Raw genomic sequence first — 20,533 nt, 5'->3', positions numbered from 1 at the left:
TTCAAACCTGTTGGTGAGGTAAGGGGATATCTACTCCAAGCATCTGAAGATTTTCTATAGCTATGAAGGTAGCTGAAGCAGGTGCTGTGGAGCATTTAAATCTTGGTCAGTCACTGAAGATGTCAAGGTCATCCACTGCATCGCAGGCCACTGCCTGTCATCTTGGCTTTTTTTCTTGCCACTGGATTCGTGTGACTCATGAAGAAAGAGTGAGGCTGACAACTTTGCACAGCTCTACCTCACTTAAATCCAATTTATGTGAGTCAAAACATTACTCTGTGATGTCATTGTTTTTCTCTGAAAAGAAGAACAAATGGCAAGTTTGCTACATGCTGGCCTAGAGGCCTCTAATAAGATTATCCACACCAACTTTCATTAAGAAAGCTCCGGTCATTCCTAGCAGTTTTAAAATCCATTTTGAAGAGTTTTATTCTTGCCTCTTGATGACACAGTCATGTACCTTCTAGTTTGTAGAGTTCCTTAGTTTTGCTCTAGTTGAGAAACTTGGACGAGACTGTTGTAATGCTTTGCTTCCTTAGTAAGCAGCAAGCAGGTGTGTAGGCCACTTGGTCTGCCTGACTTGATAATATTTTTTTCTTATTTTTAATTTTTATTTTTAGTTCCAAATTCTTATCCTACCTATATCCCTCCCCCCACTCATTGGGAAGGCAAGAAATATGATACCCATTATATATGTATGTAGTCAAGCAAAACATATTTATACATTGGCCATGTTACCAAAAAAAGGCAAGAAAAATAAGGAGAAAAAAGGTTTCCATCTGTACTTACTGTTCATATGTACTCTATCTGGAGGTGGATAGCATGTTTCATTATAAGTCCTTTGGCATTGTCTTAGATCACTGTGTTGATCAGAATAGTTAAATCTTTCTCTATTGATTATTATTACAATATTGATGTTACTGTGTGGATTGTTCTCTTGGTTCTGCTCACTTTATGTTGCATCAGTTCATATAAGTCTTCCCAGATTTTTCTGAAGCCATTCCCTTCATCTTTTCTTATAATACAATAGTATTGCATCACATTCGTATATGACAACTTGTTCAGGCATTCCCCAGTTGATGGGCATTCCCTTGGTCACTGATTCTTTGCCACCACACAAAAACAATTGCTATAAATATTTTTGTACATGTGGGTACAAAAATAGTCCTCTTTTGGGGTATAGCCTAAGTAGCAGTCTTGCTGAGTTAAAGGGTCTGCACAGTTAATAACTTTTGGGGCACAGTTTCAAATGGCCTTCCAGAATGGTTAGACTAGTTTCACAACTCTACCAACAGTGCACTAATATATCTGTTTTCCTCTCCAGCATTTGTCATTTTCTTTTTCTGTCATGTTAACCAATCTGATGGATATATCAGTGTGTGAGGTGGTGCCTCAGAATTGTTTTAATTTTATTTCTCTAATTATTTGACTTGTATATGGCTACTGATAACTTGGATTTCTTATTCTGAAAATTGGCTATTTATATCCTTTGACCATTTGTCAGTTGGGAGTGAAAAGATATTTTTTTTATTATCACTCCCTACAAATTTCCAAAGGATAGATCTGAGACTTATGAGAAGTTTTCGAAAACATTTGTCAATATCTTATTTTTTAATTGGAATAGAAATTTGTATCCTTGTATCCTGGCTCTGTAAGGTAAGAAGGCAGTTGAAATACAGTTTTACACTATAGTAACACTCCATAGGACTCTTATTATGTCCTAAAGGCTATTTGTGGACCAAAGACCTATGGTGCACCTCAACTACTCAGTGCCGAAGGAGCCACATTGATTAGCAATAAGGACGTGATCCTGGAGAGATGGGCTTAACACCTCCATACGGTTTTCAACAGACCATCATCAATCAGTGCTGAAGCCATTGACCATATACCTCAGGATGAAGTCAATCTCTCTCTAGCTGACCTTCCAACTGAAAGTCACTGAAAGTTTTCAAAACTGAAGGTTTTGAATGCCATGAGTCTCCTCTCATGTGGGGAAGTGCCTGGTGTTGACTCTATTCCAAAAGAAATCTACAAGGCCCAAGGGCCCACTGTTCATACAAAAACTGTCTAACATTTTCCAGGTTATATGGCAAAAAGAGATTATCCTCCAGGAGTTCAAGGATGCCTCCACTGTCCATCTCTGTAAAAGTAAAGGAAATAGATTATCCTGTGACAATCACAAAGGGATCTCTCTCTTGGTCATTGTTGGCATGATTCTTGCCAGAGTCCTCCTTAATAGGCTGACCTGCATCTGAAAGATGGTCATCTACCTGAGAGCCAGTGTGGCTTCAGAAAGGGTTGAGGAACGGTCAATATGGTTTTTTGCTGCCTGACAATTCCAGGGAAAATGCCAGGACCTTCTGGTCTGTACCCAGCATTCATTGATCTGACCAAGACCTATGATACCATCAGTCATGAAGGCTTGTGGAAGATAATGGCAAAATCTGGTTGCCCAGAGAAGTTCATCAGTATTGTACATCAGTTTCATGACGGTATTCTTGCATGGGTTCTGGATAATAGATAATGCTCTCAAGCTTTCCCAGTCACCAGTGGAGTAAAGCAAGATTGTATGCTTGCTCCCATGCTAAATTTTTAGCATGATGTTTTCAGTAACCCATCAACGAGGATGAAAACAGCATCACAGTCAGCTATTGTACTGATGATAAATGGTTTCAAGTTGAAAAGGCTTCAAAGCCAAGACTAAAGTATAGGGAGAATTGGTGCATGATTCTTTGTTCGCAGACGATTGTATGCTCAATGTTACCTTTGAAGCTGAGATGCAACAAAGTTTGGATCAATTCTCTGCTGTCTGTGCTAATTCTGGCCTAACAATTAACACCAAGAAAACATAGGTTCTCCATCAGCCAGCACCACACCATCCATAGGTGGAACCATCAGTTACAGCAAATAGAAAAATTGTGAACACTGTGCACAAGTTCCCTTACCTTGGCAGTGACTTTCCAGAGATGATGAGATTGATGCACACACTGCCAGAGGTAACTCAGTGTTTGGGAGGCTCTGAAGGAAAGTGTGGGAGAGAAAAGGTATTAGACTGCCAACCAAACTGAAGGTCTACAGAGCCCTGCTGCACTGACCTCATTGCTATATGCTTGTGAAATGTGGGAAGTATTCCAGCAACATGCCAGGAAACTGAATTGTTTCCATTTGAATTGACTTAGGAAACTTCTGAAGATCACCTGGCAAGATAAGGCACCAGACACTGTGGTCCTTTCTTGATTTAAACTGCCAAGCATTCAAACTCTACTGCAGAAAGTGCAACTCTGGCCATGTTGTTTAAATGCTAAACATATGTTTGCCTATAAAACTATTTTGCAAAGAACTCACACAAGGTAAGTGCTCCCATGGAGGTTAGAAGAAGTGATACAAGGACACTGTCAAGGTCTCTGAAGAACTTTGTAAGGTACAGGAGACACTGGCAGAGGATTGCCCACCATGGCCTGCCCACATTAAAGATGGTTCTGTGCTCTATGAACAAAGCAGAATTGCAGTAGCTCAAAAGAAACGTAAGATACACAAATCCAGAGACATCTCCACTACAGATGTTCATGTGGACTATTTGTGCCCGACTCGTGGTGGAGCCAATCAATCGTAGTTGGACACGCAGTGCCTTGACCCCAACATAGTGATGTCATTTTGGCCCTCTCTGAGAAGGAAGGACAACAACCAACCAACCATTTTGATTCAGTAAGCAGAACAATAGAAACAATTTTTAGCATACTCTGGAAAATTATTTCTCTAAATTTTAACTAAAATCATTCAAACCTCCTTTAACCACTCCTTCTAATGATTTCCCTTTTTACCTGGTCAAAGGTGAATTTAACTGATGCTTCATTTCATTGAATTACTAAAAAGGCCTTCTACTCTTAGTCTGATTATTACCCCAATCAATTTTGGGAGAATTCTTTCCTGGGTTGATAAGGGCTCTTACGTTATTTCTTTAGCATCCTAATTTATCATTTATTTATATTTAGCATCCTTTTATTTTTCAGTTTTAAGTTCTAAATTCTTTCCCTCCCACTTCCTCCCCCATTCACTGAGAAGGCAATATAACATCAATTATACATGTGAAATCATGCAAAACATATTTCCATGTTAGTCATATTTTTTTAAAAAGCAAAAAAAATAGAGTGAGAAAATTCTATACTTCAATTTGCACTCAAAGTTCATCAATTCTCTCTCTGGAGGTGGACAGCATTTTTTCATCATGAGTCCTTTGGAACTGTCTCAGATCATCATAGAGATCAGAGTAGCCAAGTGTTTCATTATCACATCACTGATCGTCATTACAACACTGCTGTTATTGTACACAATGATCTCCTGGTTCTTCTCACTTCCCTTTATGTCAGTTCATATAGGTCTTGTCATGTTTTTTTTTTTTTTCTGTAACCAACCCCTCATCATTTCCCACAGCACAGTAGTACTCTGTCATAATCATATGCCATAATTTGTTCAGCCATTCCCCAATTGATGAGGATCCCTTCAATTTCCAGTTCTTTGACACTACAAAAAGAGTTGCTATAAGTATTTTTGTACATGTGGGTCCTTTTCCTTTTCCTTTGATCTCTTTGGGATATAGATCTAGTATCTGCATTACTGGGTCAAAGAACATGCATAGTTTTATAGACCTTGTTCTCCAGAATGCACCAGGAGTTCATTAGTATGCCTATTTTTCCCTCATCCCCTCCAGCATTTGTCACTTCTGATGGTTATGAGGTAGTACCTAAATTGTTTTAATTTGCATTTCTCTAGAGCATTTTTTCATGACTATAGCTTTGTTTATATCCTTTGCTACCTGGTTATATCCTTTGACCATTTATCGACTAAGGAATGACTTATTTTTATAAATTTGACTCAGCTCTATACTCAGCATATATTTGAGAAATGATGGTTTTATCAGAGAAATATGCTGTAATAATTACTTCATTGTGTATGGTACTTTTTAGCACGATGTAATGTTGCTGATTGTCTCTTTTAATTAGGTCTATTTTTGCTTTTGCTTCATCTGAGATCATGACTGCTCCTCCAGCCTTCTTCACTTGAAAGCTTATTAGATTCTCCTCCAGCCCTTTATTAGAACTTTGTGTGTGTCTTTGTGTTTCAAGTGTGTCTCTTATAAATAATATATTTCTGGATTCTGGTTTTGAATTTATTCTGCTATTGCTTCCATTTTATGGGCAAGCTCATCCCATTTACATTCACAGTTATGATTACTATGTATTTTCCTCCATCCCGTTTTCTTCTGTTTCTTCCTCTCTATTTTTGTCCTGTTCCTCCCTGAAAATCTATTTTGCTTCTAACCACTGCTCCCCTTAATCTACTCACTCTTTTTCTCCCCCCACCCCTTTCTTTTCTTCCCTTCCACTTTTATTTCCTTATTGGGTAAGTTATGTTTCTATATACAACTGAATGTGCATATATATTCTTCTCTCTTTGAACCAATTCTGATGAGAGTGAGGTTCAAGTATTGCCCACCCACCTCCCAACTTTTCCCTCCATTGTAAAAGCTCTTCTTTCTGTACCTCTTTGTGGTAAATGTGGGAAAAATCTCCCCATTCTGCCTCTTCCTTCTCCTTCTCCCCCTTCCCAGGGCATCCCTCTTTCTTACCCCCTCATTTTATTTCTGGAGATTATTCCAACATAATCAACTCACAATCATGTCCTCTGTCTATGTAACTTTCTTTTAACTGTCCTAAGAATAATAAAGTTCTTAGGAGTTACATGTATCGCCTTCCCATTCAGGAATGTATTAAGTCAATTATGTTTACTCTTTGATGTTTACCTTCTTATGCTTCTCCTGAGTCTTCTGCTTGAATGTTAAATTTTCTATTCAGCAGAAGTCCTCTATTTCATTAAATATTCATTTCCCCCTGAAAGATCACACTCAATTTTTCTTGGTAAATTTTTCTTGGCTGTAATTCTAGCTCCTTTGTCCTTTGTAATAGCATTCTAAGCCCTCTGCTCCTTTAATGTGGAACCTGCTAAATCTTATGTGATCCTGACTGTGGCTCCACCACATTTGAATTCTTTCTGGCTGCTTAACGTATTTTTTCTTTGACTTAGGAATTTTAGAATGTAAGCTGTAATATTCCTTAGAGTTTTCATTTAATGGGATCTCTTTCAAGAAGTGATCAGTGGTTTCTTTCATTTCTATTTTACCCTCTGGGTCTAAGATATTGGAGCTGTTTCCTTTTACAATTTCTTGAAATATGTCTAGGATCTTTCTTTGATCAGGGCTTTCAGGGAGTCTAAGGATTCTAAATTATTTCTCTTCAATCCATTTTCCATGTTTTTCTGATGAGATATTTCTTCTATTTTTCACTCTTTTGACTTTTATTGTTTCTTGATGTCTCATGGAGTCATTACCTTCCAGTTGCCCAATTCTGTTTTTTAAGGAATTATTTTTTTCAGTGAGATTTTGTACCTCTTTTTCCACTTGGCCAATTCTGCTTTTTAAGGCATTCTCTTTAGTGAATTTTTGTACCTCTTTTATCATTTGGTCAGTTCTGTTTTTTAAGGTATTACTTTTTTCAGTATTTTTTGTGCCTCTTTTGACAAGCTGTTAATTCTCTTCCCAAAATTTTCTTGCATCACTCTCTTTTCTCTCCCAAACTTTCAATTAAAATTAACAAGATTTTACCTTATACTGTAGAGTTGGACACAAATGAAGCAACAGAATAACAAAAATATCTGCAGGAAAAAATATATATGTGAAGAGTATTTTCACCTATTATTAATCAATGCAGCATTGAGTATTTCTAGGATAAAGGAGTCTTTTATACTATCGCTGACTCAAATGATATCTATCAACTCTTTGAGGATGATGTAAAAGTCAATGCTAAGAAGACAGCCTTTCCAGGGAGAGAAGAGAATCTCCAGTGAAGCCCAGTGGTCTGGTATCTCTGTCGAAACATACTTCTTGCTCTTCTGAACGAGACTGAGTGCACTCCTCAATAGGATCAGCTCCCTCGAATAGCCAAGCGACCAGCTGGATGCAGGCTCTGCCTTCACTCTGGATGACTCCTCATGACTACCACCACTAATACTTTGGGAATACTTTTGGAATACTTTGGGAACCTTTGCTTTATTTATCTTATGTCTTTGTAGCTACCTGAATTGGCAAAAGCACACACCCTCTTTTCCTAGAAATGCCTACTGGTCATCTGCAATTACATTTACTTTTTATTATTCCCTTAAAGGAGATAAGTCACAACAGGGAATACCTATTTCCTCAGCACTGCTCTTATGCCTCCTTAAAAGGTCTATTATCGTCAGTCTACTAGAAATGGCTACCAAGGCTTCTTCAAGGTTTGATCCATTTAAAGTTGGAGAGAAAATTCCTGCATATCCCCGGGAAGCTAAATCCTCTACTGTTTGGCCAGTTCTGAATTCTGCCACTGAAAGCATAATCACTGGCCACAATTAAATGGCTCACATTTGCATAGCACTTTAAGATTTGCAAAGCACCTTAAAAGCATGATCTCATTTCTTCTTCACAACATCATCCCCATTTTACAGTTAAGGAACCTCAGTGACTTGCTCAGGGTCACATAGTGTTTGAGACAAGAGGTGAACTCAGGTCTCCCTGGCTCCAAGAGCAGCCTTCTGCTTCTCCTTAATGCAATCCAAAGGAGGTGGGTGATACAAGGCTCTGAAGAGAATGCTGGCCCTGGAATCTTGTGGGATTTACTTGGGGTGAGAGTGCAGCTCATAAACTTCCTGGCTGCAGGACACCAGGCAGATCATTTCTTCTTTCTGAGATTTTCTTTTATCTATATAATGAGAATGACAATCATACTGACTCTAGCAGGGCTGTCATGAGGAAAGGGATTTGTCATGGGGAATGTGAAATGTTATTATTAATAAATGCCAAAACAGGTATTGCTGCCCAATGATCTTGATTAACTTTTCTTTAGAAGTTCAAAATTCAGTTAGGGCAGGGAAAGAGATGCCAAGCTCTTTTTTCACAGAACCAAAGAATCTCTGAATCTGAGGAGTCCAACCTCTTCCATTTATAGGGGAAAGAAGGTTCTATAATAAGCAACAGAAATTCGATCTGAAACTAGAACGCTGAGCGTCAGAAGCAGCGCCCCTGCGGGTGTGCTGAGCTGCAGCCCCTGGCCCTGGCTAGGGCTCTGCCTTTGTCTGGAAACCGCCAGTGAGAGGGGGCCTAATGCCTCCCCAGGCAGCCCTTTCTACTTTTGCAGAGTCCTATTTGTTTGGAGGTTTTTACTCATTTAGAGCCTTAATTTGGGTCTTTGCAATTTCCATCCACTACTGCCAGCTTTTTCCTTAGGGACCAGGACAAAAAAGTCTAATCCCTCTTCCCCTTTCCAACCCTTCAAATACTTGAAAACAGCTACCATATCCATAAATCTTCTCTTCCTAGACTCGTCAGCTGGCTGGCCTGGCCTAGGGGAGCTGGTCCTTGAAGCATGCCCTCTATTCTGGATCTGCTTCCAGGCCTTGGAGCATGCACAGATCTCTGCTTGGACTCCATCCTCAGAGCATGTGAGGACATTTACCGCATGCTTCTTATGCAACCACATGGGAACTTTGGGGAACTGGTTTCCAGCCATCAGTGACAGAAACAGTTGGTGCCGTGTGATGACAAAAAGTTTTCTAATCAGCTGAAGAGCCAGAAAAAATAATGACTCAGGAGCTGTTGAGCCAGAACTGGCTGCACATAAGTAAGGTATGAACCACCCTTTGACACCCTTTGAGAAGAATTGCTGTGAGCTGATGGGCAAATTCCTCCACCTGGCCACCATGAGTCTACATGCATATGGCACCTCAGATGCTCTTGTCTTTATTCATTTCTGATACTAAGAAAATGTGTATGTTGAGATGCAAGTTTCAAGTGAGTCTCAGCGATCAAAAGGTAATTGAGAGTGGCAGCAGTGGTTGTGGCTGATGAGAGAGGAAGTCTCTACAGACGGTTATGCCAGGATAGTTATCCAAGGACAGCAACAACTTCAGGGAGGGAGGTCCTTTGTGGAAGAAAGGCGTGCCAGATAGGGACTCAATGGAGGACCAGACGCTCAGATGTGCCAGAGGGCCACAGTTCCTCAAAGGGAGGAACTGTGAGATGCCCTTTTGTCACGGATTCCCTACCTATGTGTCTCACCACAACCATACTTTCAGTTGGTGCCTTTTCCCAAGAGAACTTGTGTAGATGGGGGAGAGGACACTCCCATTCTGAGGAGAATATCTGCACCAAACTGCTTTGGCTTTAGTTTCTCAGTAAATGCCTTTTCTAAAAGGTATTCAATTACCGTGTTTCCCCAATAATAAGACCTATCCCGAAAATAAGCCCTCCCCTTACTGTGTAAGATTCCTCTAAAATAAGCCCTCCCCCGAAAATAAGCCCTATTGAGATTGCTACTGTAGTGAAGGTGATCCCCTGCGCTACACGCTACATTACGGTACCCTCTGTATGCACCGTCCCCCCCCCCCCCCCGGTGGCCCGCACGCCGCGCCCCGCGCCGCATCCAATCAGCGCTGCAGCAGTGAGCGTGTCATCCTGTTCTTCCCCAGTGATTTGCTTATTGAATAAAGGTACATTTTTTTGTTCACATTTACCTGTTTATTAAAATTGCTGTCAATGTTTATTAAAATAAGCCCTCCCCTGAAAATAAGCCCTCTGGTGTTTTTCTGTCCAAAAAAATTAATAAGACAGTGTCTTATTATCAGGGAAACACGGTAGCTTACTGTAAGCTGGGAGCACACCAGCGGGGCCCCTTCCTCACATGACAAAATCCTGGGAGTAACAGTAATCCACTGCTTAGGAATGGGAATGTGAGAAAAGCAGAAATGAAGGCAGAAATTTAAGATGCAGCAAGTGATTGGATATGTGAGGTAAAGGAGAATGAGGAGCGAAAGCCAACACAGAGTACAAACAGGGAAGAAGTTAGGAAATGGCTGGATGGTTCGACAGAAGTTGGGCAGTTGGAAGAGGGGTTTGTAGGGAAAGATGAGTGAGGTCTGGCACAAAGTTGAGTTTGAGATATCTTGGGGACATCCAGTCTGAAATGTCCTGTAGGGAACTGCTGATGTAAGACTGGAGCTCGGGGGAAAGATGAGGGCTGGAAAGACAGATCTAAGAATCATCTGCAAAGACATGCTTTAGTGAAAACACATGAAAGCCACTACAAGAGAGACTAGGAAGATCAGCAACTGAGGGCTCCTGAAGCAGGAAACCAGGGACCCTTTCTCAAAGTAAGATTTTAAAATGCATAAAATAAAACACATAGGATTGTACTGAAATACACTTAACAAAGTACCTTTTAAAAAAACGAACTTCTGTACCCCAGGTTAAGAGCCCTTGAGAGACAGAGCCCTGAGGAACACGCAGTTAGGGGGAGTGACAGAAACAACAGACCAGAAGAGGAGAGTGAGAAGACTCAGAGAGAGCAGGATGGACAGTAGTGGCAAATGCAGCTGCTAAGCCACAAAGGGAGAGATTTCTTCATCTCTTCTCAAGGGTAGACTGGTCATTATAATTATAACTACTATTGTACTTTTTTTTTGAGTAAACACAAAACCATCAAGAATTTACAGAAGAACTTTCCAAACTTGCCTCAAATTTCATCTGGAAGGATGCCAATCCTGCCAGGTCCTGGGCACAGTCAGCTTCCTCTGAAGGCCAAGTCAGCTTCCCAGAGAATCCTGACAACAGTGACTGAACTTCTGTACAAGAAGAAATGATAAAATAGAAAAACGTTTGGCTAACGGCCAAGGCTTCAGGATAGGCCTCTATAACATCCATGAAAAGTCCTCCCTACTGGCAAGGGATAATATGCACATTTTACCATGATTTGGAAAATGACTACATCAGCATCTTGCCACAACATATATACTTCCTTTATAGCCACATTTATTTAATCAATTTCTATTTTCAGTTAATAGCTACAAGGTCATGTCCCAGTGCCAGAAATTGTAAGAGCTCATGGCTGAAAGGCTGATTCACTTGAATTAATTTGTTACTGAATAACCGCCAATTACACCAGTAAGCTAGCCAAATTTAATGTTTTTAAGTTGGGAAATCTGAACAACAGTGAGGGTGCCCCCAGGGACTACTCTTAGAGCGCATGGAGATGGTAAAGTCCTTCATGAACAATCTTTTCTTCATTTTGCGGAGTATCTGCTTTATTGACTGGCTCTATCTCAAACCTCCTGTCCTTAGAAGCTCTGCTTGGCCCTGGGTGGCCAGCGGAAGGCAGGATCAAGCTAAGCGAATCAGAAAAAGAGAGCGGTGGCCCCTAGAATTCTAAAACAAAACGTAAATTGTTTACATTGTCAAGCTTTTTCTCTTCTCCATTAGTACAGATAGCGGATTGGCTTATATATGCAACTCAGCATCTGTAATGATGTCATATACAGTAATGAACTTTTAATAATCAAGTAACAAGAAATTTACCTTGAATTTGTAATAGGCCTTTCTCACGAAGGACTCAAAATAACTTAATAAACCTTCATTTCAAGGAAATATAGATGCACATTTATTAAGTTCCTACTATGTACAAAGAGGGCAGGTGGGTGACGCTGCAGGGCATAGAGCACTAGGCAAGGAGTCAGGAAGACCTGAGTTCAAATGTAGCCTCAGACATTTCCTAGCAGTGTGACTATGGGCAGGTCACTTACTTTAACACTGTTTACCTCTGCTTCCTCGTCTATAAAATGAGCTGGAGAAGAAAACAGCCAACCACTCCAGTATCTTTGCCAAGAAAACCCCAAATGGGGTCACCAAGAGTCACACACAATGAAAACAAGTGAATATACAAGGAACTGTTTAAGGTGGTAGGGATGGAAAGGTGAAATAACACATAGTTCCTGTCCTTAGGGAAAAATTAATCTCATAGGGATAAATCTTACTTTTCTTAAACCTAATCTAGTATCTGACAAAGCAGAGTAGGATTATAGTAGATTGAGGTAGAATTTAATGGGTCTAGATGAGAAGCCAGTAAATTCTTAGCTTTATCACTGACTTATTTTTTTACCTTGGGCAAAATGTTATGATGGACTTTGCTTCACCTGTAAAATGTGGAAGCTCATTTCGGATTCCTCCTTCTCTATAAGGGCAGGATGCCAGGTTAGGGATTAAAAAGTTTTCTAGGAATATTTGTAGAGAATTCTGAACTTAAATGTTACACTAAAAATATTTTTCACTGAATGATTCAAATGCTCAGTGAAAATTAGGATGTGAAGTGTCAAACAAACATAGCCAATTCCAGACTCTTTTGGACAAACAGGCAGGAGGGTCTCAACTGGTAAAATCTCCCTTTCTGAGGGAGATTGAAACATTAAACAGTTGGAGGAAGGGATAAGGCATGAGAAAGGGGATGAAAAGACAGGGTAGGAATGACAATCTTTAGTTGTTTTTTTTCTCGAGATGACTCTTCAACAGCAGATAGAAATTAAATCACAATTAATAAAAACCAAAGAAATGGAATCAGAAGAGCGACATATACAATGATTATGATTATTTAAAAACAATGAAACTTGGGAGACAATAAATAAGCTGTTATATTATTTCACCAAAGTTTATGCTATTTTCTTTTTAAAACATAAGCAGATCAGAATGTAGTTTTATTCCTTTATATGCTTATTTGTTATACTTAGAATAAAATTGTTTACATTTTTAAAATCTTATCATCACTATCTACTAACTTTCCCAAAACAGAATCACTTTGTCTCCAAGAGACATTGTATCAGGGGGGCGGAGCCAAGATGGCGGAGTAGAAGCACGACCCTCCAGCAGCTCTGGCTTCCACCCTCCCCAATCCATGTAAAAAGGGGACTCTAAACAAACTTTGGAGCTGCGGAACCCACAAAATGACACAGAGAAGCTAACCTCCCGCTGAGAACAGCCCAGCAGGCCGGCAGGAATCGGCCAGCGCAACGCTCTGGGAGCCGAGCCCAGCCCCACGCAGAGGCTTTAGCCCCAGGGCGGGCCTGACCAGCCGCCAGCCAGAGGGACTCCAGATCAGCAGCAGCTGTGGCCGTTTCCAGATTTATCAATACATAGATGCGAAGGACAAGGTGAGAGGCCAGTGCAGTCTGGACTTTGGGACCCAGTAAGTGGGAGTGCGTGGCTTTTACCCCCGGGGCGAGAAACCGCTGAGACGCCAGCACAGCCTGCCAGCGCCACGTGGAGGCTTCAGCCCCTGGCCTGCAGAGTGTAGGGGGACCAAGCACCAGTCTGAGAGGTAATCGCTCTTGCTTTAACCTGCTTGGATCTGGATTGCAGTCTAGGGTGGAGGTCCTGGGGTGTGTGTCCAGCTTGCCAGAGTATGGAGACCTCAGAGAGGGCACCCATCTAATACCTCCGGCAGCTGAGAAAACCCCAGCATTTGGGACGAAAACTCCCCTGTCTGGTGGCAGAGTCCTACTGTGGCAAAAAGCCCAAAAGTCAAATCATTGAGTGGCAAAATGAGCAGGCAAAGGAAACAAAGCAGACAGAAGATTCCAACATTACACTCCTATTTTGGGGATAAGAAGGAGCAAGGCATGGAACAGGAGGAAATCAGTGAAGTCAGAACTCCTGCACCAAAAGCTTCAAAGGAAAATACAAGCTGGTTACAGGCCATAGAGGACCTTAGAAGCAGATAAGAGAAGTGGAGGAAAAATTGGGAAGAGAAATGAGAACAATGAAAGAAAATTATGAAATGAGAGTCAACAGCCTGACTGAAGAAAATAACACCTTAAAAAACAGACTGACTCAAATGGCAAAGGAGGCTCAAAAAGGCAATGAGGAGAAGAATGCCTTAAAAAGTCAAATTTGCCTGATGGAAAAAGAATCTCAAAAGCTCACTGAGGAGAATCATTGCTTCAGAATTAGATTGGAGCAAATGGAAGCTAATGACTTTATGAGAAATCAAGATGCTGTTAAACAGATCCAAACAAATGAAAGAATAGAAGGCAATGTGAAATATCTCATGGGAAAAACCACTGACCTGGAAAATAGATCCAGGAGAGATAATTTAAAAATTAGTGGACTGCCTGAGAGCCATGACCAAAGTAAGAGCCTGGAAAGCATCCTCCAGGAAGTTCTCAAAGAAAACTGCCCTGATGTTTTAGAACCAGAGGGCAAAATAGAGGTTGAAAGAATCCACCGATCACCTCCTGAAAAAGATCCCCAAAAGAAAACTCCTAGGAATATTATAGCCAGGTTCCAGAATTCCCAGATTAAGGAGAGAATATTACAAGCAGCCAGGAAGAAACAATTTGAATATTGTGGAAACACAATCAGGATAACCCAGGATCTGGCAGCTTCTACACTGAGGGATCGAAGGGCCTGGAATGTGATATTCCGGAGGTCAAGGGAGCTGGGATTAAAACCAAGAGTCACCTACCCAGCAAAATTGAGTATCATGTTTCAGGGGAAAATATGGTCATTCAGTGGAATACAGGACTTTCAAGCATTCTTGCTGAAAAAACCAGAGTTGAATAGAAAATTTGACATTCAGATACAAGAAGCAAGAGAAGCATGAGAAGGTAAACAGGGAAAAGAAATCATAAGGAACTTATCAAAGTTGAACTATTTTTTTTTTTAAGCAATCGGGGTTGCGTGGCTTGCTCGGGGTTGCACAGCCAGTTGTTGTTTCTGGGTGTGGTGCTGGGTGTCTGGGCCCGGATTTGATCCGGGTCGTCCTGGCACTGGGGCCGGTGCTCTTGCTTGCTGAGCCACCTGGCCAAAGTTGAACTATTAACATTCCTACATGGAAAAACAATAATTGTAACTTATGAAACTTTTCTCAGTAGTTGAAGGGATTAGAAATATGTGTATATATATATATATATGTCTTTATATGAGGGTATGCGGGCATGTGAATACATATGTGAATGTGTGTATATACGTTTACAGGTATACATAGATAGAGGGCACGGGACCAATTTAACAGGAAGGGATGATACTTAAAAGGTGAAATTAAGAGATGAGAGGAATATAATGAGAGGAGATGGGGAGAGACAGAGTGGGGCAGCTATCTCATACAGAAGAGGCAAGGGAAAATGGTTACAATGGAGGGGAAGAATAGGAAGGCAAAAGGGAATGGGTCAACCTTACTCCTATTGAATCTGGCTTGAGGAGGGAGGGAAATACACACTAAATAGGGGATCTCACCCTCCAGGAGAATAGGGGGGGAAGGGGATGTGAGGGGGGATGATGGAAAGGAGGGCAGGCTGGGGGGGAGGGAAGTTGGAAGCACCCACTTTTGAAAAGGGACAGGATCAAAGTAGAGAATAAAACAAGTGGGAGGTGGGATAGGAGGGAGGGAAATATAGTCAGTCTTTTACAATACATCTACTATGTTATTGTTTTGCATTAGCCGCACATGTACAACCTATACTGAACTGCTTGTCTCCCCAGTGGGGGTGGGTGGCAGGGGGGGAAGGGAATGAATCTGGAATTGAAAGTTTTAAAATCAAATATTCAAATATATGTGTATATATATATATATATGTGTGTGTGTGTGTGTGTGTGTGTGTGTATACTATTATTAATACCATCTTACATGTTATTAAGAAAAAAAGATATACAGGCACTGAGGCACTGGAAAAGTTGAAACGGGTATGGGAGAAAATATGGGAGAGAGCAGATTGGAGGTGGGGATATCCTGTGGGACTGCTATTTTGGGGGGATGGGTGGGGGAAAAACGGGGAGAAAATTTGTAACTCAAAATCTGGCGGAAACGAATGATGTAAATCAGAAGTTAATAAAGCATTTAAAAAATAAAAAAATAAAAAAAAAGAGACATTGTATCAGCAAGGTTTTTGGTTTGGGTCTTATTTTTTTTTTTTAAGGAAAACAATAAGACTGAACACAAACCAGTTTCAATTAGGGTAAAGAGAAAATATAGAAGTAAACTAAAATTACTGTGAAATTCTGGGTCTTTGCATCCAATGAACAAGCTGCTTTGCTTCCTTAAGAGTAAAGAATTCACTGGCCCTGGAGTCAGGAGGACCTGAGTTCAAATCCGGCCTCAGACTCTTAGCACAAAACTAGCCATGTGACCTTGGGCAAGTCACAACCCCAATTGCCCTACCTTCCTACCCCCCTCCAAAAAAAAAGCAAGAAAAAAAAAAGAGTAAAGAATTGAGTCAGGGACATGCCAGGCATTCAAAGGACATTCATAATGGTTCTCTGCTTGATGCTTTTATCAAAATACAGAGGAGAGATGGCTGAATTTAAAGACAGAGAACTTGGAGCTGGATATTGGCTCTGTCTGAGTCACCCTCTGTGAGTCTCAGTTTCCTCATCTGTAAAATGAATAAGATTAGATGACGTCTGTAGTTCTAAATAGATCGTACTGCGACCCCCTCACCAGAGGATTTTAAGTGCAACTCTGGGAGTACTAGGAAAGGGAAAGAGAAAAGAGATCTCTTCAGGACAACTGATCCCCAGAGCTCTGCATTTATTCCCATACATCCCAGAGAGCTGCAGGTATATGCCTTCTTGCTGCCATATAACCACAAGACAGCATTTTAATAGCTACACTGAGATGAAACCATTATGATGTCATGCCCAGAAAATTATAATCTACCCATGACAATACCGCTTCTTCTAAAACTTCATTTCAGAAGTCTGACTCAGGGCCAACACCTGATTAACAGGCGTGGCTGGTTTCTTCCCAAGATGCAGCATAAAGAAGCTATGTGGTCTTCCTTGGGCTGACCCTCTGTCTCTCAAACAACAGGACAAGTCATCACATTGTACCTATTAAGCAGAAAGACCTGAAGCTTCTGTTCCTTTAGGAGAACAGCAGTTGCTGAAGACCACAAAGCAGTTTGGTCAGTTCTGTGGTTAATGGCACTGACCAAGCAGGCTAATTACTGTCCTTAATTATGCATCAATTCTACTGGGTAAAACAACCCTAGATACACATCAGAGGAGAAGAAAAGAGTCTGGATAGTTTAACCCAAAGGGCTGGAACCTTTTGAAGGAGTCTGCCAAATCTTCATTCCTTCATTCCCTGCCAGGGTGGGGTGGAGGGAGGGTCCAGAGGATTGTCCCAGGCTGCCTCTCAGGAGATAGTCAGAGAAGGACAGAGACGGTGGCTGGGAACTGACACTGACTGTTCTGGCCAAGCTCAGGCGGTGAGGCCCAGGGGCACAATCCGCACAGCTGATGCCTGCCAGTGACCTTTGTGAGAGGGCAGGTGGGGCGAGGGGCAGGTGGGGCGAGGGGCAGGTGCTCCTTCTCCAAGCCTATTCGATTAACTTCTATACGCCCCCAGCCCGTGCTTCCCACAAAAGTATACAAATACACACATGCATGTGCACATACACAGACACACACAACCTTAATCTCACCGGCAGACATTTCAGAGGTTGTTGACCCCAGTTAGGTGCCTCAGCTCTATTTTGTACTTAAAAGTCTTTAATTCTATCTGTGCTATAATTTCATTTAAATCCAAAATGTCTGTTGTCGCCTCCTGGTTCACAGCCCCTCTGAGGGCAGGGACTCTCTCATTTCATCTCAGCTTGTAGCTGAAGCATGTAACTAATGTCATGTTGTTAGGACAGGGCCTCCCACATAGTAGGTGGCCATGAGGTTTGAACTGTTAACCACAGAGGAGTTGAATTTAGTCACTGGCCCAGGAACTGCAACAGACACTGTACTTTGAGGTAAGAGGTTACAAGGGAGACCTCTCACACAGCAAACACTGATCCAGTGCCTACTGTGTGCAAGGCTCTGGAGGGACACAAGGATGGATAAAAGGTCGTCCCTGTTTGACCTTGAGGAATTTACTGTCTGGTAATGGGGGACAAAGGACAATGCAGAAATAACCTGGGCTAAAAACCAGGCTGTAATGAAACAAAGGCGTCGCCATAAGCGGGGCTGATGAGCACGCGCCACAGCGCTGCGCAGGCCTCAGCACAGCCTGGGCTGTGTGGGAAGCTCGCGTGGATCACAGAACACACTCCTGTCTTTCTTGGTATTCCCAGCACTTAGCACAGTGCTTGGCATACAGTAAGCATTTAATAAATGCTTGCCAACTGACGGGCTTTAACATTTACATCACATTTTATTTGTTGTTGTTCAGTGGTTTCAGTTGTGTCTGACTCTCTGTGACCCCATTTGAGGTTTTCTTGGCAGAGACACTAAAAAAACCATTGAATTACCTGATAGCCATGAATTTTAAAAAGAGCATAATTTAAAAAACATAATATTTATCTTTTTAAAATTTTAAAATTTATTTCATTAAGTATTTCCCAATTACATATTTTATACAAATATGTATAAAAATTTTTTATTTTTTAACATTCATTTAAAAAAACCTGAGTTTCAAATTCTGTCCCTCCCTCTTGCCTCTCCCCCATCCCTTGAGAAGGTAAGCAATGTGCATGTGAAGCTAGACATAGTATTTCAAGAAATCATAAAAAAAAAAAATCACCCAGATATCTTAGAACCACAGGGTAGTGAAAGAATTCACTAGTCACTTCCTGGAAGAAACCCTAAAATAAAAACTCTCAGGAACATTATAGCAAAAATCCACACTTCTAAGTCAAGGAAAAAATAGTGCAAGCAACCAGAAGGAAGGAATGCAAGTACTGAGGAACCATAGTCAGGATCCCACAAGATTTAATAGCCACCACTTCAAAGAAGCAGAGAGCCTGTAACAGGCTATTACAATGGCAAAGATCTAGGTTTACAACCAAGAATAACTTATCCGGCAAAACTGAGCATAATCTTACAGGGGAAAATGAAATAGAGGACTTCTGAACATTCCTGATGAAAACATCAGAAGTGAGTAGAAAATTCAACATATAAACACAGGAGTCAAGAGAAGCATAAAAAGATCAACAAGTGAGCAATCACAGGCAGTTGAATAAGGTTAAACTGTTCATGATCTTATGTGTGGTGATGATCTATGTAAGCCTTTCACAACTCCATCATCACTAAGGGTCAGAGCGGGAGTCTAATTAGACAAAGGGCCTGGCTGCTCATGATTCTGTTATGTTTCGATGATCTCAAAAAAAGAATGGAAAAGGTAGTGAAGAGAAACATGCTGGGAAAAATGAAAAAAGAGAAGAAGAATCTGGAAAATTACCTCAAGTAAGATGCACAAGTACAAGACTATTCAATAAGGAAGAGGAAGTGGGGGAGTGGGTGACATTTAAACCTCATTCTCATCTGAACTGTTCAAAGGAAAAATATGCACAGTTTGGTACAGAAATGCCTATTACCCAAAAGGGCAATAAGAGGAAAAGGCATTAAGGGAAAGAGGGGGCCAGAATAAGAGGAGGGAGAGATTAGTCAGAAGCAAAACAGGCTCTTAAGTAGGGGATGGAGGAAAAAGAGGAGGAAAAGTCTTCAAGCCTACTCCACTTTTGGATAGTTCTCTTTTGAAGTTTTCCCCTCTAAATCTGCCTCATTGCAACTTCCTCCCATTCTTTCTAGTGCTGCCCTGTCTGGCTAAATGGAACAAGTCTAATCCCTCTTCCAAAGACAGTTGTACTGGGGAATGAATCAAGGAGATTAAAGTGGAACAGATTATAATTCCTTTGGATGTGCAGGAGATTCAGCCGATTTATGTACAGGTAAATAAGATGTTTTTTATGACTTGGTTCCCTCTTCCTCACAGGGGTAACTAGGTGATACAATAGACATGACATCAAACTTGGAGTCAGGAAGACTTGAGTATGAATTCTGCCTCAGATATCTGTGTGAACTTGGACATGTACCTCAATCTCTTAGCCTCATCTCCTGATCTGTAAAATGGGGCCAATAATACTTATTTCACAGGGGGGTTGTGAGGATCAAATGAGATCACATTTGTAAAGTACTTTGGAAACCTTAAGTATACTTGTATTTACATTATTATCATTGTTGCTGTTGTATTTATATTGACTTGTGTTAAATGCTTCTCCTTTCTGTTTGCATTCTGGAAACAGAAATTAGATTAGACGTGCTCTTGGGTCGTAAGTGGTGTGAATGGTTATGCCAAACACGTGGGCTGGTGGGCGTGCTAGAGAGACATAAAAAGTAACACTGTAGAGGTTCAGAGGATGATGAAATACGGAATATCTGAGCTGAGCTTCAAAGGATAAGTAGACTTTCGCTAGGGAGAGAATGGGGAAAGGGAAGGGAGATATTAGCAAGGATTCAGAGTAAGGAAAGTAGAGTGTGTATGCGAGAAAGAAACAGTGCAGAAAGTCGTTGAACTGGGGCATGGGGTACTTGCAGTAGAGAACTGGACAAACAAGAAAAGAATGCTGAGGCCAGACTAAGGATTTAAGACTATTCTAAGAGCAATTCAATGAGCAGCGGGGTACCACAGTGCATAGAGCACAGGCCTCAGACACTCACCAGCTGTGTGACCCTGGGCAAGTCACTTCACTCTGTCTCAGTTTCCTCATCTGTAAAATTACCTGGAGAAGGAAATGGCAAAACCACTCCAGTATCTTTGCCAAGAAAACCCCAAATGGCGAGCTGGATGCAACTGAATGACAACAAAAATGAGCAATGGGGAATAACTGAAGGTTTCCAAACCAGGAGTGATTGGATTTG

At 41.1% G+C, this 20,533-nt stretch overlaps 1 protein-coding gene across 1 annotated transcript in view; it reads right to left on the bottom strand.

Moving 5' to 3' along the window:
- Nucleotides 1-20,533, bottom strand: part of TOP6BL (TOP6B like initiator of meiotic double strand breaks) — a 62,108-nt gene that overhangs the window by 30,095 nt on the left and 11,480 nt on the right. The window contains exon 4 of the mRNA XM_069066446.1: nucleotides 10,598-10,707. Coding sequence (XP_068922547.1) covers nucleotides 10,598-10,707 — 110 coding nt within the window. The remainder of the gene's footprint in view (nucleotides 1-10,597; nucleotides 10,708-20,533) is intronic.

Source organism: Petaurus breviceps, unplaced genomic scaffold (assembly GCF_028583685.1).
Source record: "Petaurus breviceps papuanus isolate PSGF00001 unplaced genomic scaffold, PetGlider_PUasm1.0 90721, whole genome shotgun sequence".
NCBI lineage: Eukaryota > Metazoa > Chordata > Mammalia > Diprotodontia > Petauridae > Petaurus > Petaurus breviceps.
Note: the sequence above shows the minus strand (reverse complement) of the source record. Positions and strands in the feature narration are given on the sequence as shown.